Raw genomic sequence first — 17,250 nt, 5'->3', positions numbered from 1 at the left:
CGAAGAGTATCCATAAGAAAAAGCATTACCAAAGGTAAACAACTTGTTCTTCTGATCTGATGGCTACATCTTCCGACAGGTCCCTCACCTTATGAACGAGTCCCAAAGCTGGAACCTAGTAGAGCTGGGCTAATATAGCAAATCATGCCACACAGTAAAGGCAAACTATGTGTCACAGGGTGCCTGAGACGTGAGGCAGTAGTGCTTTGCAAAAATATGCACAGCCAACCATGTTGATGCCCGGCAGATGTCAGAAACTGAGACGTCCCTGAAAACAGCTTTGGAAGCAGCCATGGCCCTGGTGGAATGCTTCCAAATGACTTCTGGAGGATCTTTCTTTGGATGGCATACCCTGTTTTGATACAGGGACTGGTCCTATGCAAAAAGGTGCATTTGGTCATCACGTTACCATTTTTGACTCCCGCAAAGTCCACAAAGAGCTGATTGTCCACTATGTCCAGCTGAATGTGGTGGAAGTAGTAGAACACATCCTCTGGTCTGTGTTGTTATTTCTCCTCTGGAGGGGTGTGAAGGAGGGACTATAGATGGAAAACTGACAGGATTTATGAAAGGCTGCAACCCTGTTGGGTGTGAAATATGGCCAGGTGTGAAGAACCAGGTAGAAAATTACGAAGGCTAAGCAAACTGAAAAGGCCTGTAGTTTTCCAACCCTGTGAGTATAGGTAATGAACATCAACAGAACTATTTTTAGAATAAGAAGCCAATAGGGGCAACTATGCATTAGCTCCAACTCCGATGATGGCATGAACGTCAAAACAAGGTTCAAATACCACTGTTAATAAATGGAGTTGATGGGAACAATTAAACCAAACCTTTCAGAAACTGCACCATTAAAGGAGATTTCAACAGGAAAGGTTGACTAGGAAGGCACATGAACACAGAGCTACTAAGTAGTATTTAAACTGAGCCAAAACCAGACCTTCCTGTGCAAGGAACAATGTAAACCCCAGGAGGTAGGATAGGCAAGATTACAAAGGATTCATGCATGCATAGATAGATTTGGTGGCAGGCTTCCTGGGTGCCAAGATGATGTTTGTGACCTGATCAGAAGGGAAAGGATTCCAGCTAGCACAACTCAATCTCGACACACAAAGCTGAAGCATCTGGGGACGGAGATGGAGAACTTGACTAGCATGCAGAGAGCGCAGGTTCATTTTGTGTGGGAGTGGTCGAGGTAGAAAATAAAACCTTCAGGTAAACTTAGACCACACAAAGTTTGAGCACATTTAAGTTGAGGCACTGCTTCAACATGGACTACAGGCCCCATGCTTTCATGTCACTCGGAAGAGGGTCTCAGCCCAGCGAGAAGGCATTCATGACCACCGAAGCGTGAGCATATGGGAGCTGAAAGAGTGGCCCATCAAATGGTTGGATATATCAATTCACTAGTTGAGAAAGTGATGCACTGACTTAAAGATATGTACCTGAGCAGAGAGGTTTCTTTGGTGTTGCAACCACTCCCTCAGACACCAGCAGAGGGTCTAATACCCCATCTGCCTAGTAGGCACAAGACCTGCAGAATTGAACTTGGATCTGGGATTCAGTCAGACACATTGGAATAGTTGCCAGAATTTTCACGATCCTCGAGGAGGGAAAGCCTTCATAGCTGTTGTATCAAACACCAACCCAATAAAAGTCGGCTTGTGTGTGGAAGTGAGGTGCGAATTTTGGATATTGATGAAAAACCCAGGTTGTTGGGATTAATCATCGTCCATTGGAGATGATCTCGGACCACCTTCAGGAACTCTGCATTCACTAGCCGGTCAACCAAGTATGTAAATACATGCCATGAACACCAGTATCTTCATAAATAAGCATTGCATTGTCTTCAGTCCAAACAGGAAAACTGCAATCTGCACAGTTTGGACCCCACTGTGAACAGCAAGTAATGTCTCTGAGTGGGGATAATTTGAAGATGAAAATAGGCATCCTTGAGAACCAGGGACACCAATCAGCCTCCAAGTTCAAAGCCAAAAGACCTGTCTCAAGGACAATTGTCTTGCTAGATCAACAGTTTCAGAAAGTAGAGACTCAGAAAAGACCTCAGGCCTCTTTACTTTATACAGACCAGATAGTAAATAGAGCCATTACTTCTATTGTCCTTGCTTACAGTACAGCAAGGAAAATTCATTAAAATCCCATGATTGAGGTGGGTGACTTTCATTTCTCAGTCCAAAGGTTTTCTGAAAGAGACACTCCGAGTGCTGCACCTTCTGTTTTTGATATGTTCAAGGACTATAGAGGCAGATGTGAAAAGCACGTAGATCTTGCCTAAGGCGGCTCCTTGTGAGACCTTTTGTTACCTTACAGGCCGCCCACTGCTTAAAATTGGTTGGCTTCATTGTCACTCTCATTTGCTTGCTTCCTATTCATCGGCTTCTGTAGGCTTCTGTCCTCTTCGTATGTTTGTCCCATGGATCCTGGATGTGTTAATTGTGCCCTTCCACTGCTCATTTTTCAGACGGACCATTTTCCTTTTGGTTAAGCATTCTGCGAGAGTGTGTGTTTTTCAGCTGTCTCCCTCGTGTAATTCTCTCCCCACCCCTTCCATCTTTCTCTCTCTGTTGTACGTGTGCTTGCACTAGCCCCCTTGCCCGCACCTCCATTGCGCGTGTGCTTGCTGCCAGCCTCTGTTGTCTATGTGCTTGCCCCCAGCCCCTCCCACCCAACCTTCATTGTCCAAGCGTCTGCAAAAATACTTTCTGCAATGTGATAACCCGATTGTGTAATTCTATCACAGGTTACCTAAGCACAAAATGGGTTTAGAAGGGCACAGCGAATCACCAGTTGGAAAGGGCGGTCCTTAGGGCATCTCTTCCAAATAGTGATTGTTATGGCATGTATCAGTTTTTGCAACTGAAATGCAGGCATGGAACACTGACGTTTTAGCGACTCCCAAAATGGAATGGTAACTCATTTGCAAAAGGGAATGTGTCCCGATGGTACCCCTTTCATTTAGGGAATGTACAAAAAGTTTGTTGAGGAGTAGGCAGTGGTCCAGGGAGCTTTTGAAAGGTTTCTGACTATTTTTAAATGCAGCTCTGTTTCCTTTAAATAAATTGGTCTGCAATAAAAAAAATATTTAAAAAGCGATCAAAGACATGGTGATCTGCTGACCCCAGCAGGCCACCATCGCTGTGAAGGCCATTAATTGTAGCAAGTTGTAATTTGGAAGCTTCCTCGTGAATAGTGATGATGTCAGTCAGATTGCAAACCACTACGATTTGGAACTTTGCGAATAAACCTATTTGTACATAGTTCGGTTCGCAAAATTCCACTTCGGTCACAAAAATATTACTCGCAGTTTCTGACTAGTGATTTGCAACCAGTGTTTCGTACATCTGGTCCTAAGTGCTTCACAGAAACTTCACATTTAATTCAGACTTTCCAGATATGTGGCAATGAACAAAGCTTTGGCACGTTATTCATTAGCCAATGTTTGTTATTGTTGCTGTACAGTACTGTCATTGCACTGATCTTTACTCCTTCTTTAGGCACCACGTGAACAGGAAGAGATCTGAGCCGGACTCATTTGGGTCTCTGCTGGTGCATCTCCACAAGTACCCGAAGACCTACCATGCCAGGGAGCCCCTGCCTGCCAATGCCCAAATGGATCTACCTGAGGCAAACAGCACCCCCACGTGGCTGACAAGAGCTAATGAAGGATCCCCTCTAAACGGGTCCCGCGGGCCAGCATTCACCATGGACTACGATGACGAGTTTCTGCAGTACCTCTGGAAGGACTATCTGTACCCCAAGCAGTACGAGTGGGCGCTCATCGTGGGGTATATCGTGGTCTTCCTCATTGCAATTGTGGGGAACATGCTGGGTAAGTTGAGCACAGCCCTCAAAGTCCAATCAGGTTTGTCCATCTGACCCTCCATGCGGAGGATGACGCAAAACCTCAAAGAATACGAACTTCGGGCATATTATCAAGAACGGTGTTAAAATTATCGCCGCTTTAGCGGCAGGAAACTACTGCTTAAGCGGCGATAATGGGCTTGATAATATGCCCTGGAGAATTCCAATAGAAGCCCATGTTCTGGTGTCAACATGGGCTTCTATTTGAATTCAGAAGAGCATATTATCAAGCCCATTATCGCCGCTTAAGCGGCGATAATTTTAACGCCGTTCTTGATAATATGCCCCCTCATTCTTAGTTGCAGGAAAACAGAGATCCAGGTGTCGGCGTTGTTTTACCCTTGAATCAGCTTCATAAGCGGCGCTCAAATTTCATACTGACCCTACAGTCATCAAACGACAGCTCATCATCCATGTAACGCTCCCATGGGAGGCACAGGTCACAGTGGTTAGGGCTCTGATCCCATCACGGCTGGATTATGCCAATGTCCTTTACCTGGGTATTTCAGGATATCTAACCCAGCGCCTACAGGCAGTGCCAAACATGGTGGTTTGCCTGTTGTATAAACTCCCTAAGTACTCATGTGTATCACTTTTTCACGAGAGACTGCATTGGTTTCCGGTGCATAAGCGAATAATGTTCAAACCCAGGCACATCAAACCCTGTACAATAGGGGCTCTTCTTGGATCAAGCCTTACAAGCCCGGGAGAATGGGGCGCTCAGGTCAGGGTGGGCTGTTAACAACCCCCCCACTTTAAAAAACACCGTAGAGGGGGCTCTTCCTTTACGGTGTTGGCCGCTGGCCTGTGGAGCCTGCTGCTGTTACAGCTCAGAGCAATGACTGAAGAAGGATGCTTTAAGAAATCATAAACAAGCATTTACAATGCAATTGTCTCGGCATTGTTTAAGTTAGAGCTATTGGCATTGCCACCTACAAAAAGCCACCCACACAGAGCCACACACACAGAGGCACACACATAGAGCCTCCCACACACACACAGAGACACCCACACACACACACAGCCACACACACAGAGCCACACAAATACACAGAGCCACATACACACAGCCACACACACACAGACATTAGGGGTGAGTGAAACACTGTTTCTGTATTATAGGCGACAGACAGTCAATAACTAACACAGCATTCAAAATAGCGCTACCAACACCGACTGCAAAAATATGGCAACAAATAGTACAACCAAAGAAAACCTTGCGACTCCCTATGATGAAGGTGGTACGCAATTAACAAAAAAGCACAGTTTGAATACAAAAATCCCAGAGTGTGGGGGGAGGGGTTACGTGATTATTTTGTTGCAGATCGTGATGCATTTTGGTGAAGACAGATCACGCAAGCTTTACAGACCATATAACGCCAAATGCTCAGATTTGTTTGTTTGAAGTTCTTCCAACCCTCTTAGCCTGCGGAGGGACAATGTAAAGGGCTGTTATTTACTAAACAGAGATTTCTAAAATACGTTTAAAGGGTAGAGGGACTCCCAGGTTCAGCCTTTAAAACATCCTATAATCCGAGTCTTTTTTGTTAAATGACACCAGCGGCGGATCCCGGTACTCACCCCCAAATCCTAGTCGGCCGCATTCTCCCTTCCGTGGTCCGTCCAGGCGCAAGATTCCGGGACCCAAAACTTTCTCCAAACTTCCCAAAAAACAAGCCTGGCCATCGTCAAATCCTCCTGTTGTCGTTTTCCCTCTCGGAACGCTGAAAAGCTCCAGACGGCAGAAATCCTGGAATCACTGCAGCCAGCCTCAGCGCAAGGGGTGTGATGGGAGGAACAGCGCATGCCCAGAGGAGCATGGCCTGTCGTGGCAACTAGACCCACCTCCTGCCAAAAGAAGCCCCAAACAAGCCCGCTGCGGAGTGCACCCTGGTGCCACTGAACCTGCTGCACTATAGATAGCTATGTCGGGTTGCAGCAAAGTTCTAAAGTTCTCAGTGTGCTAACGAGTGTTTTGAAACCCGAATAAAGCTTCCTCTGGCAGGAGAAGTTTGGCAGGTATGCCCCGCCTCCTCTTCCGGTTGTCAGTGCTTTCTACTTGTGTGGAAATGCAGGTAGAGCGTTGGTTGAGTACATGCATCGCACCCGATATCAGCACAGCAGTAATTTGGGGTAGTCTCCGAGATTCCTGCTCTGAGCGAACTTGGTGGGCACGCTCCCAGTAATTGGAAAGCTATGATTGTCATGCCACACGTATTCACGCATTAACTCGCGCCTTTTTAAAAAAGTTTTTTGTTAAGTTTGTTTTTTAATGAAAAAATGTACTGCCTTATTGAACAACCATCCCAGAGGGTCAGGGAACCTTTTCCGTAGCATAACCATTCACTCTCTTCAAGAGTGTGTCCTACAACACAGCCAGGAAGAAGGTCTACCCCTTAGAGGCACAGCGGGTCTCCCTGCTCTGACAGTGAAGAGCCCCTGGGAAGTCTTGAGGGGATCTCGACCAGACCCGCCAGAACAGGGTAATCAAGTCCCCCGGTGCTCTGCTGTTCTGTAAAGAAACACCCCCTGTTCAAGCAAAGGGGGGCCCTAATGAGGCGATGCCGCCATGTTTCACAGCCTGGCCACCCCAGTGGGCACTGCATGTACTCCCTTTATCTAGGCATTATTGGCCGATATTCTTGTGTTTTTGTGGTAAATGCCGGAAGGAAGCCCAGAGGGACCAACAATAGCAGCTTCACACGTGCCCTAAACAAACTGAGGTTGCTTGGCGAAGGTTTTGTTCTACCTGGAGCGAGAGCTCTGCAGCCAACTGAGACCGCCATGCTTGCCCACGCTGGGAGCCATCATCGCCACCTGTGGCCCTCACCAGAAAGGAGGCGCTGCTTGGAACAGGACTGCACCGACCTTCAAGCCGCTACAAATAAACTGAAGTGCCACGTGCACCTTGAAGAGAAAAGCGCTGCTCTAGGCGCGGCGAGGCGGGAAGTCCGCCGTCTGGACCAACCACGCTGCATCCCGCTTCAAATACCCCCATGCGTGCTTGCCGCATACCTCCAGCTAATCGCCGCAGCGCTGCCCAGATGTTGGTGGTAAACGCGCGCTCATTAGTGCAGGTTTATATATAGAGCAGGGGGAGAGGACGAGCACACCACCGCCTTTCTCCGAGGCGAAGCAGAAATGCCTCGGAGAAAGGCAGCGGCGTTTTCTGATTCGGGGGCGTGTTTCTTTTTCTCTCCTCTTGCCATTGGCTGGAGGAGAGAAAAACACGCCCGGGCTAAAAGCAACGAAAAAACACGCCCCCGAATCCGAAAAGGACTGGGCCTGTTCGGAGTGACAAACCTCTTCTCCAATGGCTGGCCAGCATTTAAGAGGCCAGCCAATGGAGAAGAGGGGAGAAGAGGGGCGGGTTCAAGACCCTCTTCTCCAAGTCATTAAATCTCGCGAGCGAGACTGCGCAAGCGCAGCCTTCGCTAGTCGAGACCTAAAAACGATCCTATTTAATAGTTAGGGCAGGAGGGCCACTGGTCAGGCTTTGCTAAAAGCGCCAGGACCCTCTGGGAGTAGCTGAGCGCTATATAACGCATGCAGGTTGTATTAAGACTCAGAGCGTTAAGCACTGACCTCCGATATCAGTGTGCTGGTTACAGGTTCAAACTCCAGCACGGTCAGCTTACCCTTCTAGCTTTCCAAGTCCACCGAAATGTGTTCTACATTAGTTTTAACAATAATAATTACATACAAATGTTCTGTTATGTACTAAGGATAAAAGCCCTGTACTAGGAACACACTATAAGTATTATAAAAATATGTTTAATGTTGTTTGAGAAGTGCATGCTTTTGTTTCTTTAGCATTTTTTAAATCAATGTACAAAAGTGCATTTCTATGCCAATTATAGAAAATACAGAGTTGGTGCTTCAATAAAGTCACTTTAGGCATATGCCTTATGACACCTCCTCAAGATGGCGATGGGGCATCTAATTGCAGCTAATAGTCTAAAAATGGGCTTTTGCTACAAGAGGGTCAATTGTCAATGTACCTTGGACTTTGAAACCCCTTTCACCCGTGCTGGAGATGTTAATACTCCTTTGAAGTTTGAATACAGCTATCAAAGGGTAAACAGGCCAAAGGAGTCCGCGTGCTGGAGCATTCTTCTAGGCCTATGCTACCAACCGGGTAAAGACCTTGTATAATGCAACTGCTTGTGGTAGCATGCACTGATTAAACATGGTAACAGCTTTGCTAGTGGGAGGGAAGTTGTGGGCTGGGGAGGGGTCCACTGCTCGGCTTCTAATAAAAGAACACACTTCTTTTCACCCTCTCTTTTGGGATAAGCAGATACATCATTTGTAGGTCGAGACTACCAGACATCGCAGCATGTCTGCTTGTGAAAGACATATTGTGAGCTTACCACGAACATAAAGGGGCTTGGAGCCTGTCCATTGCTTAACATTTGTCGGCTCTCCTGTCACTCTCCATTGCCTGCTTTTTTGTGTTCCAGCTTGTCAGTCTTGTGTTTGTCCTCTCATAGATTAGTTTCCTTCCCATCATTTTTCACTGGAGGGCTACTATGCTCCCTCTGTTTGCTTTTCAAGTACTATTTTTTCATTTAGGTTAAGCACTTCATGACAGTGCATGTGTTTTTCAGCTTCCTTCCTCGTGTACTTATCTCCCCATGCACTTTGTGTTGCCCATGCATTTATTTCTCCCAGGGCCCCTCCATGTTATGCTTGCTGTTGCTCCCCACCCCCCCCCCCCCCGCCTCCTTTGCTTTCTTGCCGTGTCCTTCTCCTCCACATGCTCCTCGATGCTGTCCGCCCTTTGCTTCTCATCCCCACTCCTGCACTCCGAGTTTCTTCCCCCCACCTGCACGCTCCGTCTGTGTCATATTCCTTCTCCTCCTGAGCCTCTCTATGTTTCTTCTGTCTCCGTGGCCTGAAGCCGATTTACATCTGCCAAAGCGAGCATCACCTGCACAAGTAAGGCTTGAGTTTAATCTTGCAAAGCAGTCTTGAACCAGGAGCAGCGCCTTTCTAACTTTCTGCCACAGGCTCAGACTCACCCTGCCAGACTCCGTGAATGGCCTCCTGCGGTAAGATCGTGAGAGTTCAAGATCTTCCATTAAATGTCATCTTCAAGTCAAGTTAGAAGACCTCCCGCTCACAGGAGCTTGGGAAAAGCATCTCCGGCATTCTGCATTGAGAAAACTTGCAGTGACCACAGCAAAAAGGTTATCCAGGCTGGATGACTTGGCTACATTTCTCAAGGCTGCTGCGCTCAGACTGGAACCTGCTTGCTCCACCATCGACCAAGAGTGGGGGCTTTAAACCCTGTTCTTGTACGATGCAGCGGTCGTCGGACATCTGAAGGCGTCCATGGGCAGCAAACTGTTTCTGTCGCATCATGTACAGATAGCAATCACTAGTTCGAGCCCGCCAGGCCATCGTGTAGCACAGCAGTCCCTCAAGCCATCAGATCCTCTTTTGGGGCACATTAAGTGTCCACATTCATGCTATGCGTAGCATCTTGCATTTGGATCCCCTGCTCAAAAATAAACATAGTAACACTTAGAGCACCTAGGGCTTCTGAGTTGCTGCGTCGGTTCTCTTGTTTTTTTTAATTTATCGTTGGAATGATGCACTCGTTCGTGTATTTTGGGACCAATCTGTGCCCATCCTGAACTGGACAACAACGAGCAGCCCCAGCATGAATAAGAACCAGGCAAACACGAACCTCTTTCCCTGTCCTTGTGATTATAATTGTTCCTACTGAGTCAAGAGTCGATCTTTAATGTGCTGCCCACTATTTCCAATGGTATCTTTAACTTGTCTTGACCTACACCGAGGGTTCTAATTGTATTTTAACTCGACTTCAATTAATCAGCGTGGGGTCCTGGGGGTTCACGTCATGTCATCAGTAAGCCCTTGACGTTCTACTATTTGTGCTTAGTGGCTCATTTTTCACTATTAAGAGGTATTTTATGTTCTATCAATTTTCTTCTAAAAGAATTAACAATGCTGGAATGATTTTAATCAGAAATGCTTTATAAAGGTGTTAACTAACTTAACAATACACTTAAACAACCCTGCCTTCTGTGTTGCTTTCCCCCATCTTGGTTGTCCCTTTCTGTTGCCAGTTTCTTCTCCTCCTCACAGCCCACATTGCCTGCATCCCCTACTCGCCCCCTCCATGTTGCTTGCCCCCACCTATGCCTTCAGTGTTGGTCCTTCTCACCCACACTTAAAAAAATGCTTTTGTGCATTTTTTAATTTTAATTTACTTATTCAACTTGGATTTGGGAATATACTTTTTTTTTTAAAAACAGCTGTGTCATAGGCTTTTTTTCTCATTTTTCTCATTTTGCCATGATGCACAGCATGGCTATAAACCATTGACAAAGCCAATAGATCTTAGAGAGACACCTCTTGGCTTTGCCAATCTTTGTTCTAGGAAAGAACTGGAGGCATACTTCTGACTCGCATCCAGGTTCCACTTGTTACCTGCGGCAGACTTCACCAGTCAAACAGAACACCTTGGTCAGACCCCATTGTGGCATAGGGCAGGCAATGGCTACTGGGCCACGACCGTTGTGGTTGGGGTTATTTGCCTCCGGAGTCCAAGGGTCCGTCCTACTATGGCTCTGCAAAATGGGCCAGTGCAGCCCTTCCACACTCAACTCTCAGGGAAGCGAGGGCAAACAGTCAAAGGCTTCTCATGGAGCTAGTGTGGGTTGGAGCCGAGAACTCAAATAATCAATGTATAAAGTCATGTACTATCTAGCTCAGTACATGTCTTCATAAATAGAGATGTATTCTAATATCACAGCAAAGGGGATTTATCTAGAGTTTTAGGGGGACAATTAAGGAGATATAGCACGATACGACAGACCTCACATCATTAACAGTGACCTAACACAACTCCTGTGGTGCTCACAATATCTACAACAGTGCCTAAGGAGAGCAGAGATAAAAAGCCTCAGGCAGAATCAGACACAGTTGTGAGGTCACTATAAGGCTACACAAGCAACTACCATGTTGGGTAACCCGTAGATCAGTTTGTTCAGATCTTGAGCAAAAGAGCTCGCCGTGTCGCTCAGTCTTTTGAGTACAAACCAGTGTTACCAGTTTGCTGGGACACAGCAGCACTGAGATTGATGGTGCACAGAATCACAGGCAGTGGCCTCACCTTTCAGATCTTGCTGCTGGGAATAAACAGCATGGGATGCCTTGGCGGAAGTCGCTCATCTTCAGTAGTTGCAGCCGCCCGGTGGTTGGGAAGGTTTGCTGTGACAGCAGTCTTATTGATGCTTGCAGGCTGCACATCATGTCAGCAGTGGCAGAATAGGTTCCTCGTCCTGCAGGGATACTGGACAGCACACGGTTGCTTGGGGTTATTGATGCTGTATGCAGTGTACCACATGATCCACGCAGGGAGGGTGGCTGCTGACCCTTCAGAGCTGTGGTTGCCACTGATAACGCCTCTGGTGCTAGCCGGCTCTTGTAGGTGCTCGACACATCAGGAACATGGCTAGGCCTCTTCTCCTGGACAGTTTCTTCTCCTGCAGAACCTGGTGCTCTCTCCTTGATACATCTGTCGAAGTCACGTAACAGGTCAGGTTCTGGGTCTTGGAATCACCGTGCACAGTCCTATGCCTCAGCACTCACACTGGCTTACCATGTCAGCTTGGCCAACAAAAAGTCACGATCCCACTTTCACATGCAGTCAAATCATTCGGGACAGAGGTGCATTGTTGTTTACCACATAGCGAACATTCCCATTCCAACACCCAGCACATTATCTCTGGAGTCAACGATCTAAGAAGCTATTACGTCCTATTTCAAAGGCCCCAGCATAGACCGAGAAGGACATTTTTCCTGCCACCAGCACAGACTGCAGGTACCTCAGTGTACTGTACAGACTGAGGGAAGCGTCTTGGAGACACCACCACTGACTATAGGGACCACCTCTCAGACATCAAAGTTGACTTTCGAATCCTCCTCAACACAGCACACAAGATGAAGACGTCCTAATGGACACCACCACAGACCCAAGAGACCATTTCACTGACCCTGAGAACAGTACAGTCTAATGAAACTGTCTTACAAACCCTATCTCAGAATGAAAGGGCTAATTAACGGCCACAATTATAGAATGAAGGAGTTCTCTATTCTGAATGACAGCTCTACAGACTGTGGGACTGGAGGCCATCAACATACAAGAAGGGTGAGAAGCCCCTCTCTCTCTGGCACGTTTATTTTTCGTTTGTGCTGCGTGCTTAAATATTTTGTGATTTTACTCACACATATTCTGTTCCCTCTCCCTTTCCCTATATCCTTCTTGAATCGCTCATCCACCCTACTTTCCCTGCACGTTTCTGGTCTTCGTTCATCTACCCTCTCCCTCTCTCTGCAGTCTGCGTGGCCGTCTGGAGGAACCATCACATGAGGACAGTCACCAACTACTTCATTGTGAACCTGTCCCTGGCAGATGTGCTGGTGACGGCCATCTGCCTGCCGGCGAGCCTGATGGTGGACATCACCGAGAGCTGGCTGTTCGGCCACACCCTCTGCAAAGTGATCCCGTACCTGCAGGTGAGAAGCTCTCCGGAGAGGCACTGTGATGGGATGAGTAGGTAGGACAGTGTTGACTTCCTGTGGAGTCCAAGCACATCAAGAAGGGCAGTAGGACAGGGTCTGTGCATGTGTATTGTGAGTCCTCTCTCAGCCACAGGTCACTGAGACTACAACTCAGGTTGAAAATGGTTTCCCGCTCTACACAAAGACGGAAAACCTAGGAAACTGACTAGTTTCTTCCTAGTAAACGTTAAATAAACACGAACACACTGAAGCAATATGTACAGGCTTGACGACTGACCTCTTTCCTGCTCCGTCTGTAAACACAATACATTTACTAAGAGTGACTGAAACATATTGAGTTCCTTTCACCTCCAAGGACACTGCTCCTGAAGACACTATAGCATAGCTCAACTTTTCAAGTACGCAAATATTAGAGTATTTCTTTAAAGAATTCACATCACCATGCAGGTTAAAGGAAAAACATTTCAAATTGTTCCTACATAATATGCGTGTATATTCGGGGTGTTAGAAATGTCTCAATGAATTGTTAACAACAGGTAATGTTTTATCTTGGTGCACACAAAACTGGTTATGTAATGATAATCCGGAGCATGCTAAAGTGGTGTGTGTGTCCTGGACTGGCCTCACACAGTTTGCCACTCCAACTACAAGTTTGGAGGCGAGTTCCCTGTTTAATGAGTTCCTGCCACACTGCTCTAGTCCGAGGCAGTTGCTAGAGCTTGTTGACTGGAATCGGCGCGCATTTTCTTTTACATTTCGCTTGAGAGAGCAATATATATGATTTTAGATGGGGATCCATTTGAGGCCGTTTTCCCCTACTGTAGCCTCCTTCCTATGCCCTATAACTATTCTCAAGAATGTTGTCTCCGCCACGGATTTCCATTTTGCTGGTTCTGCCAGGCATGCCACCTTGAGCCGGTAGAATCAGTCAGACTGGCCAACCGGTGTGACTTTAGATGGGCGTGTAGGTTAAATGCCATCAGGAGGGCGAGGAGAGGTACGGTGGCTCGGTCATCCCTTCCCCTCATGCACTAAAGTGCACAAACTTGGAAAAACTGCACAGTAGTAATGCCGAGGTCAGCGGGGGTGAGATGAACGTGAGAGGAGTTCCCTACAGGCGGGACTGTGGCCTACTCTTGTGCCTGCAATCAGCTCTTGTGTCAGGGCCCTGACAAGGCTGTTACATAAGGTTTGGAAAAAGGATCGAGCAGGCCCGGTGTTCCCAGATCCCAAAATGTGTTGGACTGAAGGCCTTCACCGCTGCTTCGACTCTATTCGAGTGTTATCTGCTGCCATGGATCGAGTACTGCCCGCCCCTAATCTTTGTATGACAAAGGCGGGCCTTAGAAATATTACAACAGAGATGGGCTGGACAAGCCACCTGGGGATGCACTTGGAGCATCCTGTTTCAACATAATACAGTTTAGACAAACATGCACTAGCATTAACTCGACTTCCTCAGTGTTCTTCATATAAAACGTCAAGGTGCATTTTGTTTGCACCCAGTTTGTGAAACTTCCTCTCACAAATACATGAAAGACACGCATAAGAAAACAGGCTGGATACAGTTTGATTTAAATGCAAGCAGGTGACTAATTTAAGAAGCAACCTGTAAGGTCCTTGTAAGGTTGAACATCTGGGGTTTCAGGCACCAGATAGTCCCACCTTGTGTTGTTTTGTTTTTCACTACCTGTGCTCCTGGCTGTCTTGTCCCTCTGTGGCGCTTCGCCCTAGAGAACTCGGAGTGGCAGCTCATTGCTCACCAGTGCAGACTGTGGCTGCAGCTGGCTAGTGGGGTACAGAAAGTACCCCATTCTTTGTCCTCAAGAGAGTAATCGCGCCCCGATTGGTTACGAATTGATTGGGTGATAGAAGTCTTTCAGAGTTTTGGGGGTAATGACATTTTACATTTTACTGCCCCTAGGGTGAAGCTTACCAGCCTCCTTGTACAACTTTCAAGCAATCCCCAATATCAAGGCTTTTGTTTCTTCAACATTGACGGTGGTGAAATGCGAAATTACCCCCCCCCCCGTAGATTGTAGTGTCGAGCACCTGAGTTTCCCATATCTCAGATTAAAAATCATTAGCCTACGGCTGAATAGGGGAGCCCCTGAAGGGTTGGGGCGCCCCGAGGGGCTGGGCGTCCCCCTATGCCACAGTGGCATCAGGGGCCATTGTTACACTCCTGCACTTGTGGTGGGTGTTGAAATACTTGTATTTATATCTATGATCCCTGTTAGTGGGATTCAGGCCCACAGCTGGTTTGGCGCGCCACCAGTGGCCAGCCCTGTGCATGTGACCCTTTCCCACCTGAATGACTAATGGACGAATCTGTAGCCCACATATTGTGTCGATTTTCAGATGCTTGTGAGGTGGCTGGAATAGAGGATTCTTCAAGCCAATCAAATTCCTTCGAAACAGCCATGGACAAAGCCTGAAAAAATGCTTTTTGCTGTGTGGCCAGAGAGTTTCAAACTTTGAACATGTATCACTTTCTTTTGTAAGGTGAACTACTGTCCAGATACCCAGGACGGTATAAATACTGAACGGAATGTGCACTAGGCGTGGTGTATTTTCCCTTTCCCCGCTGGCAGAGCCCAGCGAGTCAGATCTCTGCCCTACCTCCAGAAACCAACGGAGACCAGATGTGGAGTGCCCCAAGGATCCTCCCTCAGCCCCACCCTCTTCAACAAATACATGGCCCCCCTCACAAACATCGTCAGAAACCATGGGCTCAACATCATCTTCTACGCTAACGACACCCAGCTCATCCTTTCCCTCACCAAAGAACCCAACATCACCAAGCACAACTACCAAGAAGGGATGAAAGCCGTCGCCACCTGGATGAAGGAGTGCTGCCTGCAACTCAGCTCCGAGAAAACAGAAGTCCTCATTCTTGGCTCCACACCATCTGCATGGGATGACACCTGGTGCCCCCCCTTCACCCTCGGAAACCCACCCTCCTCCGACGGACCACGCACAAAACCACGGCATAATACTAGACTCATCACTCACCATGAACTGCCAGATCAATGCTGTATCCTCGACCTGCTTCAACGCCCTCCCCATACTCTGAAAAACTTTCAGATGGATCCCATCTGAATCAAGAAAAACGGTCATGCACGCCCTCATAAGTAGCAGACTGGACTACGGCAACGCTCTCTATGCCAGAATCAACAAGAAACTACTATGCAAACTCCAGACCACCCAGACCGCCGCAACCAGACTGATCCTAGACATTCCCCATCGCAACCACATCACCCAACACCTCTGAGATCTCCACTGACTCCTCAGCAAAAGAAGAATAACCTTCAAGCTCTTCACACATGCATACAAGGCCCTCCACAACATTGGACCTACAGAACTAAACAACCACCTCTCCTTCCATGCACCCAAGAGGCACCTTCGATCTGCTGACCTCTCTCTGGCCACCACCCACGCATCTACAAGACCACAACAGGAAGAAAGTCCTTCTCCTACCTCGCAGGCAAAACTTGGAACGACCTCCCCCTCCACCTCTGGCAAATCCCTACACTGCTCCTGTTCAGGAAGGCCCTCAAGACCTGGCTCTTCGGATGACCCCATCACTCAACGGAGACGCCCCCCTTGTCCCTCCCAGCGCTTTGAGACCCTTGCGGGTGAGTAGCTGCACGTCACCAACCCGATTGATTGTTTGATTGATTGAATCAAGCTGAAGCTCTTCCCATGTCCACTGACAAGTCTGCCATATGTGCCTGATGAGGTGTGAAGCAGTTTCAGGTGAGGAAAGTGTATCAGAGCTTTCAAGAACACCTGATGCGTGTTTCAAGGAGTAAACAACCCAGCCTTGGTTGAGAGTGACTAACTAACCTGCACAAAATCTAAAAGGCACAAAGTGCAGCTGATCATTTAAGGTGTGAATTCTGGTGGGCACATCTTCTGCAAAAACGACCCTTGGCGCCCATCTCAGCACCTGAGGGAGCTGGTGGCCTACATGGCCGTCATCTGAAAGGGTGCATCCCTGGGTCTCCCTTCAACAGTACACCAGCTCTGACCAGCCTGGTGTCAAGTGGGGCCAACTACCCTTGTCAGAAGTATGCACAGAGTGTGTTCTGGGTACTCTGTAGCAACTTTTGCTGGACAGCTCCTGGAGCGTAGTGCTCATACCCCTTTGCACCGGGATGAAAGTTCACAATTTTAACTAAAATGTCCAAACTGGAACACATGACCCAAACGAAGTGGGAATAGAGGCAGAGGTAGTTAACCCTAACGGCAAACTGGCCAAGGAGCAGCTATCTCTGAGGAATTGAGTAGAAACAGATGTGGGTATAGTGTGTTTTCCAGAAGCTCATGACCCTAGCCCTGAGGACAGTGACCCTCCTCTGAGACATCCTGGACCCGACGTTATCAGGCACCAACATCAAGGGTTATTCAAGATAAAAAGAGGCTCCAATCGCTTACTGCTCGCTTGCGGAGGATTACGCCTGGGGCGTCCCAGAAACAGTTCAAAACTAATCAAAGAAATTGAGTTACTCAAAACCCAACCTAGTTATACAAGTCTGGTGCACATATACATCTGGAAAGGGGCCGGCATGCTGAGGCTGCAGCTGCGAACAAGGCTCCCCCTATGCTCTCCCTGAAGCTGACCACTCATGAAGGTGAGAAGGGTTCTGCCGCAGGAGACATCTCATTTTTTACAAGTGTTTTAACCAACATGGTGGCATCGCCTTTGTCAGAAATTAATGATCTGCATGTTTTTCTGTCAGAGTTTCACAGAAGCAAATACCAAAAGAGCAGGTTCGTTTGTCAGAAAGAACAAAACAATGGGCC

The 17,250-nt window shown here is 47.6% G+C and overlaps 1 protein-coding gene across 1 annotated transcript in view; it reads left to right on the top strand.

Moving 5' to 3' along the window:
• Window positions 1–17,250, top strand: part of HCRTR1 (hypocretin receptor 1) — a 204,185-nt gene that overhangs the window by 58,467 nt on the left and 128,468 nt on the right. Inside the window, exons 2-3 of the mRNA XM_085646848.1 lie at window positions 3,516–3,850; window positions 12,257–12,435. Coding sequence (XP_085502974.1) covers window positions 3,631–3,850; window positions 12,257–12,435 — 399 coding nt within the window. The 5' untranslated portion in view covers window positions 3,516–3,630. The remainder of the gene's footprint in view (window positions 1–3,515; window positions 3,851–12,256; window positions 12,436–17,250) is intronic.

This window comes from Triturus cristatus, chromosome 3_2 (genome assembly GCF_964204655.1).
Source record: "Triturus cristatus chromosome 3_2, aTriCri1.1, whole genome shotgun sequence".
NCBI classification, from domain to species: domain Eukaryota; kingdom Metazoa; phylum Chordata; class Amphibia; order Caudata; family Salamandridae; genus Triturus; species Triturus cristatus.
Note: the sequence above shows the minus strand (reverse complement) of the source record. Positions and strands in the feature narration are given on the sequence as shown.